General features: G+C 34.2%; 1 protein-coding gene across 1 annotated transcript in view; it reads right to left on the bottom strand.

Moving 5' to 3' along the window:
• The window catches only part of LOC148948560 (aminopeptidase N-like), a 200755-nt gene that overhangs the window by 11931 nt on the left and 161105 nt on the right, over positions 1–27719 (bottom strand). The window contains exons 11-13 of the mRNA XM_089094466.1: positions 27143–27417; positions 8917–9113; positions 4987–5154 (exon numbers count right to left, since the gene is read on the bottom strand). Coding sequence (XP_088950592.1) covers positions 4987–5154; positions 8917–9113; positions 27143–27417 — 640 coding nt within the window. The remainder of the gene's footprint in view (positions 1–4986; positions 5155–8916; positions 9114–27142; positions 27418–27719) is intronic.

Below are 27719 nucleotides of genomic sequence, written 5' to 3'. Positions count from 1 at the left end.
ACAATAATTTACAACAGGAGGATTGAGTACACTAAGGACTCGAAGGTAATGAAATAGATGTGAATTTACATATGTTACTTCTTAATAACTTTGATAACTCAAAAATCCCAATAGTGAAAGTGTTTTAATGTTACCAGTGAATATGGTAAACCCAATATTGTTTGTTATAAATCATTCATGTATGTACCGCTAGATGTCCAAGTGGAATTAGGAATAGTATTATCAGGCCATTCATTTAATGTAGCGTAGATAGAAAGTAGTGTGCCACATATACAGCAAAATAAAAAAAAAACCTTGTAAAAAGTGAATTCAAAAAAACTTAGGTAAAGCTAGAATAGCCCCAACCTTGTTGGAAATGTAAAAGTAATCAGTGTTAGATGTAGAAAAAAATCCTTAGCACAGTAGCTAGCCTACAACCATGAATAATCTTAGTTCGGCATACGAATTTTAGATAGGGATGTGGAATAAAATGATAAAAGTAATGGAGAAAATTGTTAGCACTCCTTATTAGGCCATAACATAAATATAAAATAATTATGTAGAAGAAATAATTAATAAATTGCAAACATTCGAAAGCCCAAAGGCAAGCAAGTCATAATGACGGGACGTCATTAATTAATGGGACGGTAATATGTACCATGAGCAAAATGCGATGTATTTAAAATACCAAAATAAAGTTCCTTTTTTCCAAAGATAATTTCAACTTCCTCTAATTAAGTTAAATCTAGTTTCAAAAATGAAAAGTCCTTAATCAGCAAAGAAAAAAAACTGCAGTCTTTGGATTTCGCTAAGACAGTGAGCAATAAAAAAGGTGCTACGCACAATATTTCTAAAGAAGTTTAAACGATAGGAACCGTGTGAACGCCTAAATCATCAAAAATAGCTAAGAAAAAAATATTGGACGAAAGGTTCGCATCCTTGGACCTTGGGCCAATTATGAGCCAGTCCTTACAGCGCAGGACTTAAGAGCTACGTTTGATAGTGGGGTAAAAATGTTTTTTGAAAGATTCGTAAAGGAGAGTCAGGACCATTCAGATAGAAGTCTTAAATTCTTTCATGTTGTATCTCGGTCACCGTTATTGTCATTTGGAGTGACCCACTACTGTTCATATAAATATGTAAGTTCACTAAATCTTGTGCTTTTTTATCTACATTTATTTAATTTTATGTGGCTGGATCGAGCTTAATAGTAGGTAATTAGTTAGAAAAATCTTCAAGGTACCGCATCCAGGTACTCAAATTTTAAGATGGCTCAAGAAAAAGAGGTAGTGTTTACTAGGCTGTATATTTTATTTTCACTCATTAACTGAAGGTAGCACAGGCCTTCTTGGCATAATCTTGAGCGCTATAAGCGGCGCTATCGGAGAACTTATAAGGTGTAAGTTCGCAGTTTCAAGGTATAATTTTAGACTTGACGCGATCAATCTTCATTACCGCTATTAGGACGGCCATAAAAAACTTTATTGCTACACTTAGTGCGAGACAAAACAACGACAGGTGACATAATAGATGGGAAATATCTAATTTGGGGTATATATTTGCGCATTATGGGGGTGGGGGTAAAGTATTTGGACAGTGTGAAGTTAGAAAACAATTCTTACTTCATAATATGCATAATAATTGTACCTAAAACATTTTGCATGTAGGCCCACTAAATTTGGGCTATATATTTGCACATTATGGGGCTGGGGGTAAAGTATTTGGACAGTGGGAAATTAGAAAACAATTCTTACTTCATATTATGCATAACAATTGTACCTAACACATTTTGCATGTAGGCCCACTAAACTTTACTCCCCCCCCCCTAATGTGCAAATATATAGCCCAAATTTGTTTGTAAAGCATTATACTCTCATCATATTTTGTGATATTTCATCAGAATTGAGCGTCAGAGAAACAGGTTTAAGATGGACAACTTGAGCGTTGGCGGTATAATACATAAGTACCTACTCTGTGACTGGCTAAATAAGAGTAATACATAGTCAGAATCGTGGCTACATTCATGTGAACCCTAAGCAAAACAGTCTGATGGGCCAATACTTAGCCAAAAATAGAGCTTATTAGTTCCTGTAGTGCGATTTGTAAGTAATAAGCCCTTGTTGACATATCACAAAGCATTTATCACAAAGTAAAATATTAATATTTGTGAAAAAAATCACCTTTTCTTTACCTTCCGTTGACTTATTTAATTCAATTGCAGGATCAAACTATTTATGAAAGTGCACAGCATTATACGTCAAGAATTTTCCACATAGGCCATTCTACTCTTGAAATACATATTTTATACAACAAAAATTGAAACAAGACAGGATAAAAGAAAAAAATGGCAGTGTTCTTAACAATAAACAGATCGGTTCTAGGCGTTTATCCCCCCCCCTCCCTCCGCGATTACCCCCCGGAAAATACCCATCCCCGGAAAACATCCTCGTGGAAAATACTCCCCGCGGAAAATACCCCCCCCCGGTAAATACCCTCCCGGAAAATACGCCCTGTGGAAAATAAGGCTTTCCAAATTTGAGAATTTTATTTGAGTTTTATTTTTTTATTTCCGTAGGGGAAGGAATTTCGGTACTTGGGTACTATGTGCCACTCACTCAAGTTTACGCTGCGTAAAACTCGAGAACAAACGGGTTTCTTCGTTAGTTTCTTTCATCTTAGCATGAGACAAGACAAAGACAAGTGACAGAATAGATGAGAAATATATTTGGGTTATATATTTGTACATAGGGGGGGGGGAGGGAGTATTTGTACAGTTTGAAGTCAGAAAACAATTCCTTCTAGGTATGGTTACTAAAAAATTATAGTTTTTTCCAATTTTACATTCGTTCCCCCTACGGAAATAAAAAAATAAAACTCAAATAAAATTCTCAAATTTGGAAAGCCTTAATTTCCACCAGGGGAGGGGGGTACTTTCCGGCGGGGTATTTACCGGAGGATATTTTCCATGGGGTCTATTTTTCACGGGGGAGTATTTTCCGTGGGGTATTTCCCCCGGGGGGGGGGGTATTTTTCGCAGAGGGGTATTTTCCGTGAGGGGGGTATTTTCCGCGGGGGATATTTTACGGGGGAATTTTCCAGGGGGTAATCACCGGGGGGTAAACGCCGGCCACCATATTAAATACGTAACCTAACCTAGGTAGCATTACCACCCCCCCTAAACCCCAAAAAACAACGGTTTAAATATCATAAACGCAATGGAAACACGCTTTGCATTGCATTACTTTATAGAGGTCTCTTGAATTAACCCGTCTGGCGGGTTTTTCGTGATTGGCTTCCTTGTAAAGGCCCATATAATACGTAAGTACCCATTTTTCTCGAGATTTTTCAGCAAATACAAATCGCATAAAAATTTAAACAGAGTAAAATAGAGTCGCCTAATAGAGCAAAAGTTAACAAAAAAAATTGTAGATAGAATTATTTTCCATCTTCGGCCTCTATTAAGCCAGAATTTCTGAACTGGAATGTAAATTAGAAATTTATTTTTGTTCTAAAAAATTATACTGTCTTTGTATCACACATTTTTGAATACCTTTGACAGTGCAGAATAGACAGCAATGGTTAACACAAATAATTGTTAAAAATCATAAAAAAACATTTAATTGTTAAAAACTAAAAAACTTACTTAAAACAATTTCTGACGTTTTTATTTTCCCTTCTTTAAAGTTTGGAAGTATTCTTGTATTTTCAAGAATATTCTAAACAATATTCTAAAACTAAGGCTACTGTTGGTTATATACTTGTTTGTTTTTTTCCTCATACTAATTATATATATATATATATATATATATATATATATATATATATATATATATATATATATATATATATATATATATATATATATATATATATATATATATATATATATATATATATATATATATATATATATATATATATATATATATATATATATATATATATATATATATATATATATATATATATATATATATATATATATATATATATATATATATATATATATATATATATATATATATATATATATATATATATATATATATATATATATATATATATATATATATATATATATATATATATATATATATATATATATAAGATAAGCACACAAACCATTAAATATTAAGATGAGAAAACACTTGTCTTGCTCCCTGACAAACGAGTATAAGATATAGGGGTGATCTTCTCATTCGCATAAATTATAATTTGCAATGCTGAGAAAGCAAAGAAATTTTGCAGTCAATTCTCACAGGTGCTCGTTCGTTTTGAAGCGGGTAACTTGCCTGATTTTTGGTAACAACAACTAAATCATTATTTTTATAATTAATTTATATTGCTATTTAAATAACTGCAAATCCCACAACGTCTCAATTTTTTATCATGGCTTCAGCGGTAGCTGCAGCATCGTAAAGAACGAACCACACCCCGTAGTAACCACAAATTAAAAAACATGTTTTATCAAAACAAGGGGCTATTGAGAAATAATCGTCATTTGCAGCTGATTTAGAAATGTTAATTATTATCTCTCAGCTGTAAAACATTTTATGAAATGAAAACAAACAGAATCATCCAATTTTCATGATTTTGGACCCCAAGCCAACCTTTCCTGGCAGCCTTGCAACTCCGTCTCATCTAGTTATTTGTGGCAATCAAGAGATTGAATGCTTGCAACTGCTTGTAACTTAGGGGAAAAGTTTGTAACTTGCTATACGGAAAATCGTAATTCTATTTTAAAGGCTCATCTATATCCAAGCTCAAGGATCTAAATAAAAAGTATTAGCTTTTCTATTCATAAATGTTCCTGTTAAATTGTTTAAAAAATTACAATACAAAAAGCTTTGTTACTTTGAAATTATGTTAATAAATGATTCTAAGTTAGATTTAGTGTTGTTTTCAATGTTTTTTTTTCTCAATTTTTGCAAGGGAAGGTCCAGAATAAAATTTTGTTAAGACTTAAAAATGTTGGGAAACACTACTCTAAACCAATGTCCTACTTACCTATCAATCAAAACAGGATCTCTAACACAAGCTAAAGCAGAGAATATAGTAGACCTGTCAGAAGAATCGACATCAGTGACATATCTTTCAAGAGCAAAATTAAATTCATTTAAACCACCGTGGCGAATACCATTGCAAAAAACAGCACTTTTCTGGTTAGGTGACATGCTGCGAAAAGAAAAGAAAAATGGTTGAATTCAACAAATTGAAGAACATCCCACAAAATTAAGAGAAATAGTTTAAAAGTAGCCTATCCTGTAAAATGAAAATTTTCTCTGTCCCCGCGGGTTTTCATAAAATAGGTTTGGGGTGCGTAACTTCTACCTAAATATGTAATTCTGGGATCAGAATGAATCATTTTTGTAGCATTACTTTCCACTATTGCAATTTGATTTTTTTTTCTTCTTATATTTTTTTTTTGCTTTTGATCTTCGCCACATTAAATAAAACAAAACTTACACTGTCTAAATCACAGAGGGGGGGGGGGGTAGGCAATGAGTGTGATAATGTCATTCCTACATAATGTCAGTTCTTGCGATTTAAAGTTTTTGTCTAACTGTTTGCTGTCATTAAAACTTCGCTAGTTTTTATGTATACAAGTTTTTAAACAGTTCGTGGTAACGAACTGTAAGTAAGGAGCGACCCAGCTATATAGTAACCGAAACTCTAAAAAACTGAATTTCGATACTATTATATACGTCAAAACAATCAGATTCTTGTGCTGATTTCATATATATAAGTTTCATCAAGTTTAGTCTTACCCATCAAAAGCTATCGGCCTGAGAAAATTTACCTTATCTTTGAAAAAAAGGGGAAACACCCCCTAAAAATCATTTAACTTTAATGAAAGTCATATCATCAGATTCAGCGTATCAGAGAATCCTACTATAAAAGTTTCAAGCTCCTGTCTGAAAAAATGTGGAATTTTGTATTTTTTGCCAGAAGAAAGATCACGGATGCGTGTTTAGTTGGTTTTTTTTGCCCAGGGGTGATCGGGACAAAATTCCTTACCCTTTTTAGATGCCCCTCCCCTCAACACTGATCAAATTTTTAAAAGTGATTTTGTTCAAAAAAGGCAAAAGTCAAGTAGCTATGCCTCCAGGGATGCAATGCGCCCAAAAGCCCCAAGGGCAAGGATTGTAAATTATACAACTTGCCTTTTTTTAATTACAGGTCTTGTCGTTAGGAAAAAAGGTAATATTTGATTCTGATTGTGTTCGGAAAGATTATGAAACTTTGGAGAATGGTTATGGGCATGTTTAACTAAATCAAAAGGTACTATGTGCATCTAGTTTTTCAAAAATATGTTTTTTCAAGATCCCAAGAAAGGCTGAAGGTATTAAGTTTAACTTATCAGGGGATGTTGAAAAATTGTTGGAAGTCAACTAGCCCCCTTCTCATGCCTTTTTTATGAGCAATGTTCACAATGAGACCTGAACAAGATTTTAGAAGGGATGACAAATCCCCATACAGCCCCAGTAGCAAGTTTTGTACGTTATATATGTTGCCCTTTGTTTGTGTGTGTGTATATATATATATATATATATATATATATATATATATATATATATATATATATATATATATATATATATATATATATATATATATATATATATATATATATATATATATATATATATATATATATATATATATATATATATATATATATAAATAAATAAAGGAGTCAGAGTCTGATCCTGAGTCTCCAAAAAGGCTAAGAGTATTAAAGTAAACCCCTTATAAAATGTTGAGGGGGATTTAAAACAAAATCGAAACACACTATATGAAGAAAGGCTGTCAAAAGGGTACAATTGAAACCTTTAAGGAGTCGATAAGGGTATTGAGTTGGAACTTCCAAATCATGTTGATAGGGAAGTTGAAAAGGAATGGAGAGCAGCCAGCCCCCTTCTCTGGCCCTTTTAAATGCTCCCCTTTAAACTGAAAGAAGTGTTAAAAAGCCATTTTAATAAAAAAAAAAAAGTCACAAAGTCTAATAGTTTTGCCCCCATGGATGCGGTACCCCCGCAGCCCCCGGGCCAAAGATTGTAAATTATGCAATTTATCCATTTTTAACATGCAAGATTTATTGGGAAAGGGGGGTATGTTTGATCCTGGGTGGGTCCAAAAATACTAAGAGTATTGAGGAGGAGTTTTGGGGAATATTGTTGAGTTCCTTGAGCTAAATCAAAAGACACTATCTAGATCCAAGTTATCTAAAAGGCATATGTGCAATAAATTACGGAAAGGTAAGTGTATTAACTTAAAACTTTCAGAGCCACTACAACTACTATTGCATCTACAAATGCAACTGGTTGCAACTGCAATAGTAACTATTTCCGACAGCGACAATTTGCAATTATTACTGCAACTGCTTCCAACTGGTACTACATTTACTTGTGATTACTTTTAAGATAATGTTAGGGGATGTTGAAAAAATAAAAACACACAATGTTCATACTGATTGTCAAAGGGGTGCAACAGGTATTTCGCAGGAATGGCTGAGAGCATTAAGTTGAAACTTTCAGGGCTGTTGAGCAGTGTTTTAACATTCAGGGAATGCATGGGGGGATTTTAAACTAAATCAAAAGACACTACATGCATCCAGGTTATCAACAGAGTATACCTGCAATATTTTAGGGAGGCTAAGTGTCAGAACATTCAATCAAAAGAAGTTATGTGCGTTTCGGTTGTCACAAGGGCGTATCTGAAATATCCTAGGAACGGCTACTGACATTTAGTTGAAAGTCTCAGGGAATTTTCAGGGGGTGATGAAGTAAATCAGAAGCCATTAATTAGAACTATTAAATTAGAATTAGATATTTTAATTCTTACGCTAGAGACATGAAAAAACAAGAGAAATATTCATACTATTACCCAAAACCAAAAGTTTGACATTGAAAACCAACAGAAATGAACTAACAAAAAATCTTTCCGAAAAAGAAGTTTTTCAAAGAAAGCTAAGGAGAAAGAAATTTCTATAATAATTCAAACTCAAAACAGCCGATAATTACTATTAAAAAAAAATGAAACGCAAGACGAACAGAAATTGAAATAAACAATCATAGAAAACATATAGATAGCAGGTTCTAATATACATATATGAATAGATAAATCTTAAAGTGAGGAAAAATCAAATTGAATGTTAAAGTCAAAATTAAAACGAAGAAAAATTACTACGAACACGAGTTTGTCTACTGCCAATTCCTCTTCCCTAAATGGAAAAGTCTAAAGCTTGTAGCATCATTTGCGTTTTATTGAAAACGAAAGATATTAAATATCCTCATTTATATTTACAACATTGAAAAATGAAAATAGAAATGGCAGTGAAAATATCATTTTGAATTGCTGAGTTTCGAAGAGTTAATATCATTATACATCAAATATTTAGTTTATTTTTTTTATTAGTTCTTTTCGTTCATCTTGATTACTATAATGATTTTATATTTAAATCTCGTCGATGTTTATAAAACCAAAAGTATAGTGATCAAGGTATGTATAATTTTCAATTAAATTGTTTAAAACAAACTTTATACCTTTTGTGATGACGGGGACATCAATAATCTCGTTAAAAAAAATAAAAAGAGGACATTCAAAATGGATTTCGAAACAAAATTAAATTTTTCTTAATTTTAGGGCCTCAGGCAGAAAATTCTATTTAATTCCACGTAAGAATATTTTAATCTTACGGAATTTGAGTGGTACGTTTTTTTTTTCTTCTTTTTTTTTATTAGTGGTATAGAGCTTGTAATAGATTTCATTTTTTTCTTACATTACGCGAAATTTTTACCGCTAAGGGATATTTTCGATGATTATGCTTCTAAAAGCCAGCATCTTAATCAGTAGCAATAAATAAACTTTTCACTATAGAATTTTTTCCTAGTTAAAATTGTATTTAAAAAAAGAAAAAAGAAAAAAAAAACTTACAACGATGATTCGACTCCCCCATTAGTCATCCATCTAGAATATAGATTTTCGACGTTTTCTATGCAATCAGGCAGTGCAAATTTACAAGCCCAACGAACAGCAACAATTCTTTTGTACAAAGTTATCAGACCATCTGATTCTAAGTCTTGGAATTTTACATCATTATACATAGTTGTAACAAGACGCAGAATGTAGAACTGCAAAATAAATAAAATAATTTAAATTATTCGAATGAAATGATAATAACAAGCTAAGTTTTTAGGCTTTTGAGGACCAAGGATATGGAAACAAATCACTTATTTTAATTCTTCATTTCTACATAAACATTAACCAATTTCTCAATAAACCATACATTTTAGCTGAACATAGATTGCTTGAATCTATGAAATTATTAAACAGCTTGTTCAAAATACCCTCATTTTTCATGCAGAAAAAAAAGTGATCAGTAAATGGGTTTATTAGGAAGGAATGCGGAGTTTACGCTTGTATCCTGCTCTAAATTAAGTGGACAATTTGAAAGAACTGTAAAAAAGCTTCATTGAAAGGATGCGGCTTCATTGGGTTGTTATTCATAGTAAGTCCGCGGTGGTATTGCCGAAAACAATACATGTAAAGCTCAACTAGCTGTTCCAGCATACATTGCCCCTCACAACAACGAATTAATGTTTAGTTGGCATGGTATTTTAAATATTCATACTTTAGAATCATTGGTATATACTTTATAATTTTGAAAGTAGGTATAATGAATTTTTTGATGGAAGTGGTGGGCCTGGTGGTTATTATAGGTTGGAGTTTGAAGATTCTAAATATTTATTCGTACACCAAATGCAGATGGCATGTAGTAATGTTTCGGATAGATTTAATGTGTTCCATTTGAATTGCCAAGGATTGAATTCAAGTTTAGATTTTATAAATTAAATTTCCAGTTTATCTATTTTTCAGGTAATTGGACTGACTGAAACTTGTTTAAATGACTATAATTCGGAACTTTTACATATTTCAGGTTATAATCTTTACACGAAAAATCGTCAACGTCGCCAACACAGGGAGTGGCAGCTTATATACGTTCTGACATACGGGCAAGTGTCCGAGATGATATTTTAATATGTAAGGAAATGTGTTCGGAGCCATTTACTTTGCGTTAAGGGCTTTCTGGATGTTGGTGTTATGCTATGATTGTATATAGGCCACTTTCAGGATCCCTTATTTATTTATATGAATTGCTTGAAGAACAATTTGAAAAGATACTAAATCAAAGTCCTATTTCTATAATGGGAGATCTTAACATTGATCTATTGGATAATGGATCAAATACAGACCGATTTTTAAACTTGATGATTTCATTTGGTTATATCCCTGCTATTAATATTAGTACTCGTGTTAGGAGGACGTCATCGAAATGTCTGGATAATATATTTTTAAATTAGGCCTATATGTCGGGTGGTCCAATTGTTCTTATAAGTGATACTTCTGATCATTTTGGTGTATTTGCAAGTTATTCGGTATGCGTTGATAATAAAAACTCCACAAAGAAGAGCAGTCTCAAGCTGAGGATTTTACTCGATAAAGATGCACTTTTGAAATGTAGAAATGAGCTAGCCAATAAGGATTGGAATACAGAATTTTCAGTCTCTGCAGATATTGACTCTAAGTTTAGAGTCTTTTACCAAACAATTAAGCAATCCCTGGAAAAATAATCTAAGAATATTTAAAACAATAGAAAAAAAACTTCAAAGAAGCCTTGGATTAGTCCAAGTTTATTGAGATCGATATATAAGAAGAAAAATTTATGTGAGAAAAAGGCACGTCATCCCTGTAATATAAATAAGTGAATTTACAAGAATTATCGTAATGCCCTAAACAGACTCCTGCGAAGAGCTATACAAGATTATTATAAAATAGAATTTGAAAAAGCATCTGGAATTCTGCCGAAAACATGGAATGTGAAAAGAAGTACTTTGGAACAATCATCTGGAGGAATCTCTCAGGAAATATTCCGCAAATATGGAACCAGTCGTGCAAATCCAGACGAACTTTGTGAAGAATTTTCTAACCATTTTTCGACAGTTGGAGGGATAGTGAAAGAGTCGATTATAAGCAAACCAGGCGACCAGGCTTTCCAAAATTACCTTAAAAAGGAGATGGAAATCTCTTTAAATATACTCCCAGTTCAAGAATCTGAAGTTAGAAACATTGTTTATGGTATGAAAGGTACTGATTCTGACTCTGATATTGTTTCAATTAGAGTAATAAAAACATTTTGGGAAGTGATTGCTCAATCTTTTGTTTCATTAATTAATCAGTGTCTAAAAAGGAGTTTTTCCGATTTGTTTTAAATCAGCGAAAGTGATACCAATATATAAAGGATGGAATACTGGTGATGTTGAAAATTATAGACCAACTTCGATTTTACCCATTATGTCTAGGATACTAGAAAAATGCTTTTCGGTCAGAATTTATCAGTACCTGGAAGACCAGAGAATATTTACTCCTACACAATTTGTATTCCGTCAAGATCGCACTACTGAGCAATAAAAAATATCCTTGACTAGCATTGTTAATATGACGTTAGGTAATGATATATATTCGCAACTGCGTTCTTAAATACTCTTAAGGCTTTAGATACAATCAGTCACGCTATTCCGTTTCTGAACTGTGAAACTTATGGGAGTAGGGGTTCAGCTCTTTCGTTTTTAAGTTCTTTTTTGTCTTGTAGAAAAAAATATGTTCAAATCGGTAATATGGGTTTCAATGAAAGTTGTATTGAGTGTGGAGTTCCACAGGGTTCGGTACTTGGACCCTTGTTATTTATGATTTTTGTGAATGACCTTCCAAAGTCTGTAAGTAAACTGGAAACAAGAATGAGTGAGATCGTCAAAAAGGATAGCGCGGGTACAGTGCCTATGTTTGCTGATGAAACTTCTTTAGTGGTAATCGCAAAGTCAGAGAGATTGCTCCTAGAGAGTGTATGAGAATCGCTAAATGAGGTTTCAAGATGGCTGAGAGTGAATCAGCTAAAGGTGAACCTAAGAGTAATTTTCTTATATTTTCGAGGACATCGAATTATTATCCATGGATACAGCATATAGCATATGAAGATGGTATGATTGCTCGTCAAAAGGCAGTAAAGTATCTTGGCATTATTATACATGAGACTCTCAGTTTCCGATCCCATATTGAAACTTTATCCCGGATTCTATCGCGTAATTTGGGGATGATTCGTAAACTTAAATATATGTTTCCAACTAGTATACTTAGACTTCTCTATTTTTTGTTAATCCAACCCTATATTTTGTATTGTTCTTCTGTATACATGGGTACATTTTCTTCAATTGTTAGTCCTGTGCGAATTATCCAAAACAAGTCTATTAGAGTATTATCAGAAAAATCAGAAAGAGAATCAGTTCAAGAAGTCTATAGGGATTTTAGGATATTGCCAGCGACGGGCCTTCATCATTTTTATATATTAGTGTTTATGTATAGATACAATATGAAGCAGCTGCTGGAGTGTTTTAACGGTTGGTTTTACAGCCGATGGAATATACATAACCAAAATACTAGGGGTAAAAATGATTATTATACTCCTTCTATAGTGTCTGCCTGGTCCACGTTTTCTTTTGTTATACAGGGTATAAATTTATGGAATAATTTGGATAATGATATGAAGAAACTAGAAAATTTTAGTGGTTTTAAAGCAAATTTGAAAGAAAAATTATTAAATAAGTATGAATTCTAGTTTTGTTTGTTTTGGAGGTGACTTGATTTGATTTAATTTAAATTAAGTTGCAATTGCTTGTTGGTTTGTGAGTGCGACCCCACAACATGAATATGGTATGTAGTTGCTGTCCCTGTACTATTATTATTATTCTTTATTTATTTTTTTTCTTTCTTTTCTTTTCTCTCTTTTTATCTTTCTTTCTTATTATGGTGTATTTGAATGATGTTACATGTATATATTATTTTTTTATCTGTTTCACCCCACGTCAACCGTTTGGTTTTGGGTGAATCATATTGATTTTTGTATTTAAACTTTTTGTTAATTAAATATATCACTATCACTATCATTGGAAGAGGAAATTACTACTACCACTATTACTACTACTAGCAACTCACTGCAGGACCAAGCCACCCGAGGTCCACACAGCAACACGTCCTCCTCCTCCATCCAAATCTATTCAAAGCCTCCCTCTCTACACCTTACCAAGAAGTTCCAATTTCTCTTAAATTTTTCGTTACGACATCCTCCCACTCTATTCGCTGCTTTTAGTTTGGCCCTATATGGTTGGCCAGCAAAGATGATCTTTGGCAATCTGTCATTCCTCATCTGCACAACGTGTCCTAGCCATCTAAACCTTTCTCTCGTTATAGCCCTAGAAAGCAGAATTGAACTATATTTTGCTTTCAGCTTACCGTTTGAAATACAGTCAGTCAGAAGGGTACCCACAGCAATCCGTAGACAAAGTTTCTTCTCTGAGAAATATCTAACAAATCTTCATTTGTGTCTTTGGAGCACCCACGCTTTAGAACCATAGTTGAGACTGCCAACACTGTACCTTCCAATATTCTAATCTTGGTTTGTAGACTTATCTTCCAATTCTTCCATGCTTTTTTCAGCTGTGAAAAACACACTGGGCCATGGCTATTCTACTTTTAACATCTTTGCTGCACCTACCGTCTTTTAATAATGCTACGACCTCTTGTGATTAAGGGGTCATTTTTTAAAGAATTGGAACAAAATTCTAATTTTAGCGTAAAGAGCGAGGTATTGACTAGAGGGGCGAACCCCCTAATATACGTATTAAAAGTATATGAATGTAGAAGTTCGTTACGTAAGTTAATTCGTAAGATACGTATATTTATTACTAATAAAAACGTTCGTAAATAAGATTAAACAACTTTCGAGAAAGCCATTTAATCAAATAAAAGTAAAATTAATATGCAAATTTTCTTTTAATTATTCATGTACCGTGAGCCAAAATCAAAACCTGCATTAATTAAAAAACGATCAAAAATTAAATAAAATTTTTTTTTACTGAAAGTAAGTAGCGACATTAAAACTTAAACGAACAGAAATTATTCCGTATATGAAAGGAGCTGTCTCCTGCTCAACGCCTCGCTCTTTACGCTAAAGTTTGACTCATTCTCACAACTCTAATTTTTTTTAAACAATAAAAAACTTTAGCGTAAAGAGCGAGGCGTTGAGGAGGGGACAGTTCCTTTCATATATGGAATAATTTCTGTTCGTTTTAAGTTTTAATATTCCACCAAATTTATCAGAGGCGGCGCTATAGCGTTGCCTATAGTAAAGGTCATACGGCTGCAATGTTTTATAATTACAATTTTTTTCCAGAAGCACTTCATATGGCAGGGGTCGTTGCATAAGCTTCAAAGGGGGCTCATTCGATTGGAAATCGAGAGTTCTAATGCCCTTATCAGTCAAAAGTAATATAGTCAAATATAGTCAAAAGTAATATAGTCAAAAGTAATCGGAGGGAAACTAGCCCCCCCCCAGCCCTTCTTTTCACAAAAGCAACCAATAAAAATTTTGAGATAGCCATTTTGTTATAAGCAGTTCAAAGGTCATATAACAAAAACTCCGGTGTCGACGCAAGTCCCCAGGGCCTGAGGGCAGGCGTTGTAAGTTATGTCTGGGAGCATATATGGTTGTTATGGAAGGAATGCACTTATAAACTTCAGAGATGGCTCATTTGATTTGAATTTGAAAGTTCTAGTTCACTTTTCAAGAGCCAAAGGAAATCGGAGGGTAGTGAACCCCCCCCCCCTGCCTCCACGCCTTTGTTTCCCAAAAGCATCTGATAAAATTTTTGAGATAGCCATTTTGTTAAAAATAGTTCAAATATCATATAACAAAAACTCCAGTGTTGAAACGACCCCCATGGCCCGGGGTAGGCGTTGTAGGTTATGCCCTGGGGGCAGATATGGTTCTTATGGAAGGGATGCTCGTATAAACTTAAAAGAGGGCTCACTTAATTGGAATTTTCAAATTCTAGTTCACTTTTTAGGAGTCAAAAGAGGTTGGAGGGCACCTAGCCCCCCCCCTCCATGCCCTTTTTTCCTCAAACCCAGCCGATAAGAACTTTCAGATAGCCAATTTTTTAAAAATTGTTCAAAGATCGTATAACGAAAACTCCGGGGTCAACACAACACCCCAGGGCCCGAGGGCAGGCGTTGTAAATTATGCCCTGGGGGAATATATGGTACTTATGAAAGGGATGCTCGTACAACTTCAGTTTTTGAGGGTCAAAAGAGATTGGAGGGCAACAACCCTACGCCCCTTTTTCCCCAAATGCATCCGATAAAAATTTTGAGGTAACTATTTTGTTAAAAATAGTTCAAAAGTCAAATAAAAAAAACTCAGAGTCGCAACAACCCCCCAGGGCACAAGGGCATGCGTTGTAAGTTATGCCCTGGGGGCATATATGGTTCTTATGAAAGCAATGCTCGTATAAACTACAAAGAAGGTTCATTTGATTGGAAGTTTAAAGTTCGAGTTGACTTTTTAAGATTCAAAAGAGATCCAAGGGCAACTAGCCCCCCCCTCCCTCCTCACGCCTTTTTTGAAACCCATTCGATTAAAATTTTGAGATAGCCATTTTGCTACAAAATAGTACAAAGGTCGGATAAGAAATTTTTCGGTGTCGATACAACCCCCCACGGCCCGGGGGCAGGCGTTTTAAGTTATGCCCTGAGGGCATGCATGGTTCTTATGAAAGAGATGCTCACATGAACTTTATAGAGGGCTCATTTGATTGAAAATTGAAAGTTCTGGTTCAATTTTTAAGAGTCAAGAGATCGGAGGGCAAATAGCACCCCCACCCCTCGCCCTTTTCTCCCCAAACCCATTGGCTACAAATTTTGAGAAAGCCATTTTTTAAAAATAGTTCAACAATTAGATAACAAAAACTCTGGTGTTGACACGACCCCCAGGACCCGGGGGGTAGGCGTTGTGAGTGTTGCACTTGGAGCGTATATGGTTCTTATGAAAGGTATGCTCGTAGAAACTTCAGAGTGAGCTCATTTGATTAGAAATTGAAAGTTTTAGTTCAATTTTTAAGAGTCAAAATATATCCGAGGGCAACTAGCCTCCCCATATCCTTTTTTTCCCCAAGCCCATCCGATAAAAATTTTTATATAGCCATTTCGTTAAAAAAGGCTCAAATGTCGGATAAGAAAAACTCCTGTTTCGACGCAACCCCCCAGGGCCCAGGTCAGGAGTTATAAGTAATGCTATGGGGGCATATATGGTTATTATGGAAGGGATGCTCGTATAAACTTCGGAAAGTGCTCATTTGATTGGATATTGAAAGTTCTCGTTCACTTTTTAAGAGTCAAAAGAGATCGGAGGGCAACTATCCCCTGGCCTCCACGCCCTATTTTCCTCAATCTCATCCGATAAGAACTTTGAGAGAGCCATGTTTTGAAAATGGTTCAAAGATCATATAAAAACTCAGTGTCGACACAACCCTCCAAGGCCTGGGGGCAGGTCTTGCAAGTTGTGCCCTGGGGCCATATGTGGTTTTTATGGAAGGGATGCTCGTATAAACTTCAGAGAGTGCTAATTTTATTGGAAATTGAAAGTTTTATTTCACTTTTTAAGAGTCAAAAGATGTCGGAGGGCAACTAGCATCCCCCCCCAGTCCAAGCCCTTTTTTCCTCAAACCCATCCGATAAGAACTTTGAGATAGTCGTTTTTTTTTAAATTGTTCAAAGATCATATAACGAAATTCTGGAGTCAACACAACCCCCTAGGGCCCCGAGGACAGGCGTTGTAATTTATACCCTGGGGGAATATATGGTTCTTATGGAAGGGGTAAACCTAAAAACTTCAGAGAGGGTTCATTTGATTGGAATTTGAAAGTTCTAGTTCAGTTTTTGAGAGTCAAAAGAGATTGGAGGGCAACTAGCCCCCCCCCACGCCCCTTTTTCCCCAAATGCATCCGATAACAATTTTGAGATAACTATTTTGTTAAAAATAGTTCAAAAGTCAGATAACTAAAACTCAGGTGTCGACACAACTCCCCAGGGCCCTGGGGCAGGCGTTGTAAGTTATGCCCTGGGGGCATATATGGTTCTTATGAAAGGGGTGATCGTATAAATTTCAGAGAGGGTTCATTTGATTACAAATTGAAAGTTCGAGTTCACTTTTTAACAGTCAATAGATATATGAGGGCAATTAGCCCCCCCCCAATGCCCGAGGGGCATATATGGTTCTTATGGAAGGGATGGTCGTATAAACTTCAGAGAGGGCTCATTTGATAGGAAATTAAAGGTTCTAGTTCACTTTTAAAGAGTCAAAAGACATCGGAGGGCAACTATACCCCCTCCTTCCACGCCCTTTTTCCTCAAACCCATCCTATAAGAACTTTGAGTTATCATTTTTTAAATAGTTCAAAGATCATACAATGAAAACTCCAGGGTCGACACAGCCCTCCAGGGCCCGAGGGCAGGCATTGTAAGCTATGTCCTGGGGCCGTATATGGTTCCTATGAAAGGGATGCTCGTATAAACTTCAGAGGGCTCATTTGATAGAAAATGGAAAGCTCTAGTTCACTTTTAAGGAGTCAAAAGAGATCGAAGGGCACTTAGCCCCCTCCCCCAACGCCATTTTTTCAGCAAACCCATCCGATAAAAATTTTGAGATTGCCATTTTGTTAGAAATAGTTCAAACATCAGATAATAAAAACTCCGAGGTTGGCACAAACCTATTTTTTACTTTGATATTGTTACTTTGATACCAGTTTTGATACTTTGATGAACATTTGATCTAGAAAAAAAAAATTTATTTTGAAATAAGGAATTTTCAAAAACTTGAAGCTTTTTGCAATCAAAAAAGGACAAAAGTTAATTTAAAAGAAAGACTTTCCAAAAAGGAAGTTTTTCAAAGAAAAGTAAAGGGCATTTTAAACTTAAGATCAGCAGATACAAATACATGTTAAAATTTAAACTCAAAACGACCAGAAATTACTATTAAAGATTAAATGAAGCCCAAAACGAACAGAAATTAAATAAACAATCATAGCAAAAAACATACAACAAGTAATAATATGAATGAATAAATAGATCTTAAAGTGAGTAATGCTTAAATTTAATATACAAATCAAGCTTAAAACGAAAAAATTGTTTTTTGCTATTGATGTATAAATGAAACTCAAAACGAACAGAAATTAAATAAATAATCAATGCAAACAAACATACAATAGATATTAATATAAATGAATAAATAAACTTAAAACGAATGAAAATTAAACTACACATGCAAATCAAGCTTGAAACGAACAAAAATCACTACAAACAAGAGTTTGGGTATCGCCTCCTTCTCTCACTGTGGAAGTCTAAAACCTACTGCGTGATTGGCGCTTTACTGAAAACTATATGTGGCTTGAACAGTCTTGAAAAGTATAAACAACATCAAATTGAATTTATGATATATAATGATAATAATTGTTGAAAGATCCATCAGTTCAAGATTTTATTTCACTGTAATTTGATTTTCATTTTCAATGCTGTAAGAACTAAAAAAGGAAAGACTTGTAATATCATTAGGTTTCAATGAAGCGCCAATAACACAGTAGGCTTTTGGTTGTTACAGTTATGGAAGGGGGCAGTATCCATACTCTTGTTTGTAGTGAAACTATATTCGTTTTGAACAATTTTAGAAAGAACTAATAAATTAAACTGAATATTTGATGTACAATGATATTAATTGCTGAAATTTCATCAGTTCAAAATTTTACTGTAGTTTTAGTTTAATTTCAATATTAAGTACAGAACAAAATATTTTTAAAACAGTAGTCCTTATAACTAACAGTATATCTTTAACTGTTCCTATCTTTAACTGGGACAGGTCCAGATTGACTGTTCTCTGTCAATTTTTTAACATGCCAGTAAAATATCTTACTATTATGCAGCACTATCAGCAATTTTATCCAAGGTCTCCACTTCACACCTCCTTAATTGGTATTTTAATGTTTTCTCCACTTTCCTCACATTCCTCTTATTTTCATATGATCTATCGCTCATATATTTCGCGTATAAGTCCCTCCTCTTCTCTACTAAACTTAAAGCATTTTCAATAGTATTACTATCTGCGTTTTTACTTTCCTCCCCAAGACACTGTCTGCAATTTCTAAGTTTTGTTTCCTACAATTACGCTGTTCTCTAATAAGTTTCTCCATCGGGAAAGCAATTCAGACAAAGTTTCTCCATCTTTATCTCCTTGACGGGCAAGCAATTGAGACCGTCTGAGCTGTCATTGTCAAATTTTAGATTCTCCAGTTTAGTATTGAACTTTTCCTGTAAATTTTCTCTAAAATTATCATCCTGGAGTCTGCCAATGCCATAGCTTCCCGGAAAATAGTTTTCCGACATTTCGAAATAGGTTCGAGACATTTTTTTGATAGGCTAAAGTGTGTATGGTGGGTTTCTTGATGGTGAATTTTCCTGTATTGACTTGGTCTCTGCTGGCATTACTACTTCTCAGTGTCATTAAAAAAACTCGGTGTCAGAAAGAGAGAAATGAAAATAAAAAGCATCTAGATTTTCTTAAAAGCATTTCCCCGTGGTAAAGAGTGGTACAAACTAACTATATTGAAGAAATGAGAAAATTTTGCATGAATAATATATTATAACTTTAAAGTACGAAAAAATAAAATAACTGTTCGCTCTTGCTTGATCGAGCTGATATAATCATTTGCTGGTTAAACTGTAGGTCTTTCATAACTCATTTGCAACATCAGGCATGTGGCTTCCTCTGTAAGCCTTCATGTGTCTAGACCATGTGGATTTCTGAGAAAATATTTTAGTGCATGTATCTTGCACTCATATGGAATTTCAAGTATGAGCTCTCTTACGCGCGGATAATGGAGAAGCAGAAGAAAGTGCTCTAGTGGATACTTAGCATTTGTAAGACCTTTCTCCAATATGAAGCTTCACATGGTTGGATATATAATGACTCTGAGAAAGCACTTTATTGCACTCCTTACATTTATAAGGATTTTTCTGTGTAATATATTCGTATGGGTGAATAAAAAAAAATTATAATAAAAATAAAAATAGTTTATCGCATATTTCATTTTTATAAGTTCTTTTTTCCTCTATTAATTATTATATGACTGGATGAAAATGAACTTTGAGAAAACATTTTAGTGCTTATCTTACGTTTGTAAGATTTTTCTCCTTTATGAAATCTCATGTTTCTGGATAAATGAGAATTGAAAGCAAATACCTTAAGTACACACTCTGCATCCATACGGTTTATTCCTTTATCCTTCTCTAATGTCTTTGTTTTCTAAAGTTTTAATTTACAGCTATTACATCTGAAATAGCTTTTCTTTGATTAGAAAATTCAAAATCGTCTTCTTGCACTAGTATTCCATTTTGTCAGCTTTCAACTTCTAAAGTTGACAAGTAAGGAGTCTTCATTCTTTGTAGCTTTATTGAATTCACCAGAAACTTTATCTGTTTGTAAAAATATAAATGTCGAATGTTTACTGGTAAATTTGATGCTTAAATTTATTTTGGTCTTGGAACATTATATCTCAGGGCTTGGAGCAGAGGCAATTTTTGTGAAATTGGAGGAATTCTAAGGTGATTAAAATGGAGCAAGAAGGATTAAATAATTTAAAGGGGAAGGGGTATGGCCAGCTACATCAGGGCTGCTGGTGTGATAACTAGCAATTATAGCACTCCGTAGAGAGGGGGAAGTTTGTGTCCCATTTCCTTGTGGGCTAAGCTATAGTTATTATTTGGAAAATAGACATGTAAATACTGATAAGAAATTATTTATCGTAGTTCCTTCCACCAATATTTTGACTCCTTCAAATTTTCTTTTTTCCCCTTTCTAGTTTATTATTCCTTTCTGGGTTTGACTACTCCATTTGGACCTCCTTCAGTCCGTTCTGATACTGTCTTTGAGCTTATTTATGTGTTTTCTGACAATGCTGGACGTTCGAAATTCCTTTAGTCCCATGACTGCCTTCTGTCTATATCTTTGTCCATGTTTTTTCCCGAGTATCTCTCATCTATTAACCTCTTCCGACTTTTTGTCCTTTTGCGAGATTTTTGGTCCCCTCCAGCCTCATTTTGTCCTTTTGACTTTCTTAACTACCTTCTATCTTCCTTTACAAGCATCAAGTTTCTCTAGTCCTTTCTGATTTTTCTATTATTTATTCCTTCCAGCTCCCCTTAGCCTAATCCAAGTCTTACAATCCTTATCGGCTATTATTGGTCTCCTCCAATCTCCTTTAGTCCCACCCAACTTTCTTTACTGTCTGTTGACTTCCTTTGCCGCCTTACGACTTTATTGTTTGGATATCTTGGCCTTTTTTAGGCCCTTTGGCTATTCAAACTTTTAAAGTCCTTTTATGAGCTGATTGGTCTCTTTTAAATCCTACTCAACTTTCTTTACCGTCTTTAGGCTTCCTTTACTGCCTCAAGACTTTTTCCAGGCCTAATCCGATGTGTTTGGTATCCTCCAACCTAATTTAGTCCCATCCAACTTCTTCCACTTCCTACCAATTTTTTTTATATGCTTCTAACTTGCTATAGTCCTTTTCAGACATTCTTGGTTCCTCCAACTTCCGTCTCATCTGACTTCCTTTAGTAAGTTTCCGAAGTTCTGGGTTTTTTCCAGCTACTTTTCGGTTATTACGATTTTCACGGTTCTTCTTCTACGTTCATGGTCTCCTTTAGCCTCTTTAGACCATTACCATTTTCATTGTTCTTTTTTGACGTTAAGGTCTCCTCTATCATCCTTTTGTCCCATATGAATCCTTTTGTTGTCTTCTTACTTCTTTTACTGCTTTCTGAGAAGCTCTACTCCTTTCTTGCTTTTTGGTATTTCTTAAACCTCCTTTGGGCTAATCGTAGTTTTATAATCCTTTTTCGATGTTCTTAGTCTCCTTTAGCCTCTTTTAGTCCCATCCGACTTCTTTTGATATCTTCTGACTTTCTTTACACCCACCCAACTTGATCTGTTCCTTTCTGATCTTTTAATAATTCTTTCCAACTTCCCTTAGGGTATTTCAAGCTTCATAATCCTTTCCCGACTTTCTTAGCATCCTCTATCCTTCTTTAGTCTCATCAATCTCTGTTTACTGTCTTCATAAATTTTTTACTACCTTCCTACGGGCTCTAGTCCTTTTCCAACTTTCTTAGTGTCTTTCGGCTACTGTTAGACTATTTTGACTTTCTTAGTTCTTTTCTGACGTTCATGGTCCCTCTCATTTTCCTCCCATCCGACGTCCTTCAGTCCTTTTTCGAAGTTGTTTGTCTCTTCCAGTCTCCATTAGTCCAACACAACTTTCCTTGCGGTCTTTGACTTACTTTACTGCCTTCCGACTTGCTCTAGTCCCTTTCCAATATATTCGGCCCTAAATATTACAATCCTCACAGTTAGGTATTTTCTACTAAGAAAAACCTGGTCAAAATTGACTTTGTAGTTGGACCAAAATTTAAAAATAGAAATATGTAGATAGAAACTGTAAGTAAGGAGCGACCCGGCTCCTTACTAGAATCAGAATCAGATTTCAATGAATCAGATTTAAGAATCAGATTTCAATGCTGAATTTAAATATATAAGTTTCATCAAGTTTAGTCTTACCCATCAAAAGCTACGCGCCTGAGAAAATTTGACTGATTTTCGAAAAAAGGGGGAAAGACCCCCTAAAAGTGATATAATCGTAATGAAAATCAAATCATCATATTCACCGTATCCGAGAACCCTACTGTAGAGGTTTCAAGCTCCTATTTGCATAATTGTGGAATTTTGCTTTTTTTTTGCCAGAAGAAAGATCACGGATGCGTGTTTATTTGTTGTTTTGTTTTGTAGGGGTGATTGTATCGACCCAGTGGACCTAGAATATCGTGGGAGGACTCATTGGAACGGAAATTAAAAGTTATAGTGTCCTTTTTAAGTGACCAAAAAAATGGAGGGCAAATAGGTCCCACGCTCATTTTTTCCCAAAGTCAGCTGATCAAAATTTTGAGATAGCCATTTTGTTCAGCATGGTTGAAAATATGATAAACTGTGTCCTTTAGGATGACTTAATTCCCCCCAAGTCCCCGGGGCAGGGCTGAAAGCTATGAACTTTACACAATGTTAACATATAGTATTGGTTATTAGGAAGTATACAGACGTTTTCAGGGGGATTTTTTCTGGTAGTAGGGAGGTGAGTGGGTCGGGGGTTATTTGGGAAGATCTTTCCATGAAGGAAGTTTTCATGGGGGAAGCGACATTGCTATGAAGGGTGCGCCGGATTTCCCAGAATTATTTTAAAAAAAGATCAGAAATTAAATATAAAAAAAAACTTTTCCAGCTGAAAATAAGGAGTAACATCAAAACTTAAAACGAAGAGAAAATATTACGTGTATGATTGGGTTCACCCTCTAGTCAATACATCGCTCTTTAAGCCAAAGATTTTTTTAGTACTTTTATAAGAGCTATTTATTCTAAATAACGGCCTTTGTGATTAAGAGGTAATTTTTAAAAAATTGGAACAAAATTCGAACTTTAGCGTAAAGAGCGAGGTATTTAGTAGGGGGCGAGCCCCCCAATATACGTATTAAAAATATATGAATATAGAAGTTCGTTACGTAAATTAATTCGTAAGTTACGTATATTCATTACTAATAAAAACGTTCGTAAACAAAATTAAACAACTTTCGAGAAAGTCATTTAACCAGATAAAGGTAACATTATCATGAACATTATTTTTTAATTATTCATAAACAGGGAGCCAAAATCAAAACCTGTAGTGATTGAAAAACGTCCAAATTTTAAATTAAAAAAAACAAGTTTTTTTAACTGAAAGTAAGGAACGACGTTAAAACTTAAAACGAACAGAAATTATTTCGTATATGAAAGGGGCTGTCCCCTCCTCAACGCCTCGCTCTTTACGCTAAAGTTTGACTCTCTCACAACTCTTATTTTTTTTAAACAATAAAAAAATTCAAGTTTAATTTTACCTATCAAAGGTTACGCGCCTGAGAAAATTTCCCTGATTTTCGAAAAAAGGGAGAAAGACCCCTTAAAAGTTATAGAACCTTAATGAAAATCAAACCATCATATTTCGAGTACCAGTGAACCCTAATGTAGAGGTTTAACGCACCTATCTAAAAAAACGTATTATTTTGCATTTTTTACCAGAAGAAAGATCACGGATGCGTGTTTTTTTGTTGTTGTTTTTTTTTTTTACCCATGGGTGATCGTATAGACCCAGTGGTCCTAGAATATCGTTGGAGGGCTCATTGGAACGGAAATTAAAAGTTCTAGTGCCCTTTTTAAGTGACAAAAACATGGAGGGCAACTAGGCCCCCTTCCACGCTCATTTTTTTCCCAAAGTGAACTGATCAAAATTTTGAGATAGCCATTTTGTTCAGAATGGTCGAAAATATTATAGCTATTTCTTTAAGGATGACTTAATCCCTCGAAGCCCCCAGGAGGAGGGCTGAAAGTTATGAACTTTACCCAATTTTATAGTATTGGTTATTGGGACCCGGCTCAATGGTAACCGAAACTCTAGAAAACGGTATTTTGATACAAAGAGATACATCAAATAGATACCCATCAAAAGTTCTAAAAAAGGGGGAGAGACCCCCTAAAAGTTATAGAACCTGAATGAAAATCACACCATCATATTCCGCGTATCAGAGAACCCTACTTTAGAGGTTTCAAGCTCCTATCTAAAAAAATATGGAATTTTGCATTTTTTGCCAGAAGAAAGATCACGGGTGCGTGTTTATTTATTTTTTTTCCCCCAGGGGTGATCGTATCGACCCAGTGGTCCTAGAATATCGTGGGAGGGCTCAATGGAATGGAAATTAAAAGTTCTAGTGCCCTTTTTAAGTGAACAAAAAAATGGAGGGCAACTAGGCCCCCTCCCACGCTCATTGTTTTCGCAAAGTCACCTGATCAAAACTTTGAGATAACCATTTTTTTCAGCTTGTTCGAAAACTTCATAAGTATGTCTTTTAGGATGACTTAATCCCCCGAAGTTCCTGGGAGGAGGGCTGAAAGTTATGAACTTTACCCAATGTTAACAAATAGTATTGGTTATTGGGAAGTATACAGTACAGACGTTTTCAGGGGAGATTTTTCCTGGTAGTGGAAGGGGGGACAGGGACGTACGCAGGGGGAGGGGGGCTCCGTTCCCGGCCCCCCCCCCCGAAATCTCACGATTTTTTTTTCATTTTCCCATAATTTTCTGATTTTTCTCACAGAATAACGGGTTTGAAGGATTTGGCCCCCCCCTAAAAAATTGCCCCCCCCCGAAACAAATTCCTGCGTACGTGCTTGGGGTAGGGGGTTATGTAGGAGGATCTTTCCATGAAGGAAGTTTTCATGGGGGAAGGGACATTGCTATGAAGGGGAAGCCGGACTTCCCAGCATTATTTAAAAAAAGATCAGAAATTAACTATAAAAAAACAAGTTTTTCAACTGCAACAGCAGCAACATCAAAACTTTAAACGCACAGATAATATTACATATATGATTGGGTTCACCCCCTAGTCAATACCTCACTCTTTAAGCCAGAGATTTTTTAGTACTTTCATAAGAGCTATTTATTCTAATTAACGGCCTTTGTGATTAAGCGGTCATTTTTAAAGAATTGGAACAAAATTTGAGCTTTCGCTTAAAGAGCAAGGTATTGACTAGGGGGTGAACCCCCTAATGTATGTATTAAAAATATATAAATATAGAAGTTCGTTACGTAAGTTAATTCGTAAGTTACGTATATTTATTACTAATAAAACCGTTCGTAAATAAAATGAAACAAGTTTCGAGAAAGCCATTTAACCAAATAAAAGTAAATAAATATGAAAATTTTGTTTTAATTATTCATGTACTGTGAGCCAAGATCAAAACCTGCATTTATTCAAAAACGTTCAAAAATTCAAATTAAAAAACAAGGTTTTTTTAATTGAAGTAAGGAGCGACATTAAAACTTAAAACGAACAGAAATTATTCCGTATATTAAAGGGGTTGTCCCCTCCACAACGCCTCGCTCTTTACGCTAAAGTTTTACTTTCGCACAACTCTATCTTTTTTTAACAATAAAAAAATTTAGCGTAAAGAGCGAGGCGTTGAGGAGGGAACAACCCCTTTCATATACGGAATAATTTCTGTTCGTTTTAAGTTTTAACGTCGCTCCTTACTTTCAGTTAAAAAAACTTGTTTTTCTTATTTAATTATATAAATAACTGATGCGTTGGAAACTCAACAATCTTATTTATGTTATGTATGAAATTCTATAAGAAAATGTTTACATGATATCATAAGATATACTTATATTATGTACTAACATAGTACATGACGTCATCTAAATTAAGTCTCTTAACTAATTTTCTCAGACTTCTGACCTATCTAAATTGTTTTTTTATGCGAGAATATCCCAAGATACAAATTTTTTGCCGAAAAAATATGTAGCCGTTTTCGAGAAAAAATGCATAAATACACAGTTATTGCTCGTTTTTAAGGATAGTATATAGCCTATATATATATATATATATATATATATATATATATATATATATATATATATATATATATATATATATATATATATATATATATATATATATATATATATATATATATATATATATATATATATATATATATATATATTTATATTTATATATTTATATATATATATATATATATATATATATATATATATATATATATATATATATATATATATATATATATATATATATATATATATATATATATATATATATATATATATATATATATATATATATATATATATATATATATATATATATATATATATATATATATATATATATCAATTTTATTCTGGACGTCCAGTTTCCAATAGCACGATAATTACTTACAATTCATTACCAAGAACCCTATTGGACAAAGACTTTTATTCAAGAAAAAAGTTTTTGCACAATGGTGAAATCAAAAGCACCAGGAAAACGGCCATCCAGCCTATTGGAACGTTGGTTTTGACCATTTTAGTTATGTTTGTACAATCCTGCTAACCGTTTATCAACGATTTTTCATTAGTCATCATAGTACATGCCTTTCGATTTTGAAATTTTTATAGGGTTAACCTAAATGATTTGTTGATGACTGTGACATGCTTCTAGAAGCGGAGAAATTATTTTACCAGAATATCGAGAGTCACCATAATAACCCAAGTTACAAAAGGAAAATCAGATTGCATTTTACCTTGAAATCACCATAAGCAAGTCTGCTTCCTAAAAGATTATCCAAAAATGGGAGGTTATTGTCAAAAGTCTCCCATGGCATCCATTCTAGCTCATTTTCTAAGAACTTTGTCATACCAAGAGCAGAATCGTAAGTCAGGTGACCGTCTTTAGCAAGATTCATAGCATCATCAATAAGCTGACTTCTAGTTATGACATCAACAGTCATGGGATTTGCTGCTATATATTCTTGTATTAAAGCCCAGTTGTCACTGTCATAATTTACCCGGTAGTAACCTGAAAAGCGAAAAATAAAACTTGTAAGAATATGCCCAAATTAAAATAAGGGTCTGGAAGGACTCAATATCTCTAACTAGAACAGTCACTTTCAGCTTATAATTCACGTATCCCTCAAGGTACATGATATGCTATTCGAGAATATGTGAAAATTGTCCATAATGGCTGACATTTGAGATCATTCGGACTTGCTAATTACGAAAAAATCAGACGATGCTTTTCTCCTTTTTTTTTACATTTACCACACTTCCTGATTTTGGTCAGTTGGTCATGACGCACACTAGATTTTTCCTTTTTGGAGG

This window comes from Artemia sp. Qi Xiang Cuo, chromosome 9 (genome assembly GCF_049724085.1).
Source record: "Artemia sp. Qi Xiang Cuo chromosome 9, ASM4972408v1, whole genome shotgun sequence".
Classification (NCBI taxonomy): domain Eukaryota; kingdom Metazoa; phylum Arthropoda; class Branchiopoda; order Anostraca; family Artemiidae; genus Artemia; species Artemia sp. Qi Xiang Cuo.
This window is presented reverse-complemented; position numbering and strand designations above follow the sequence as displayed.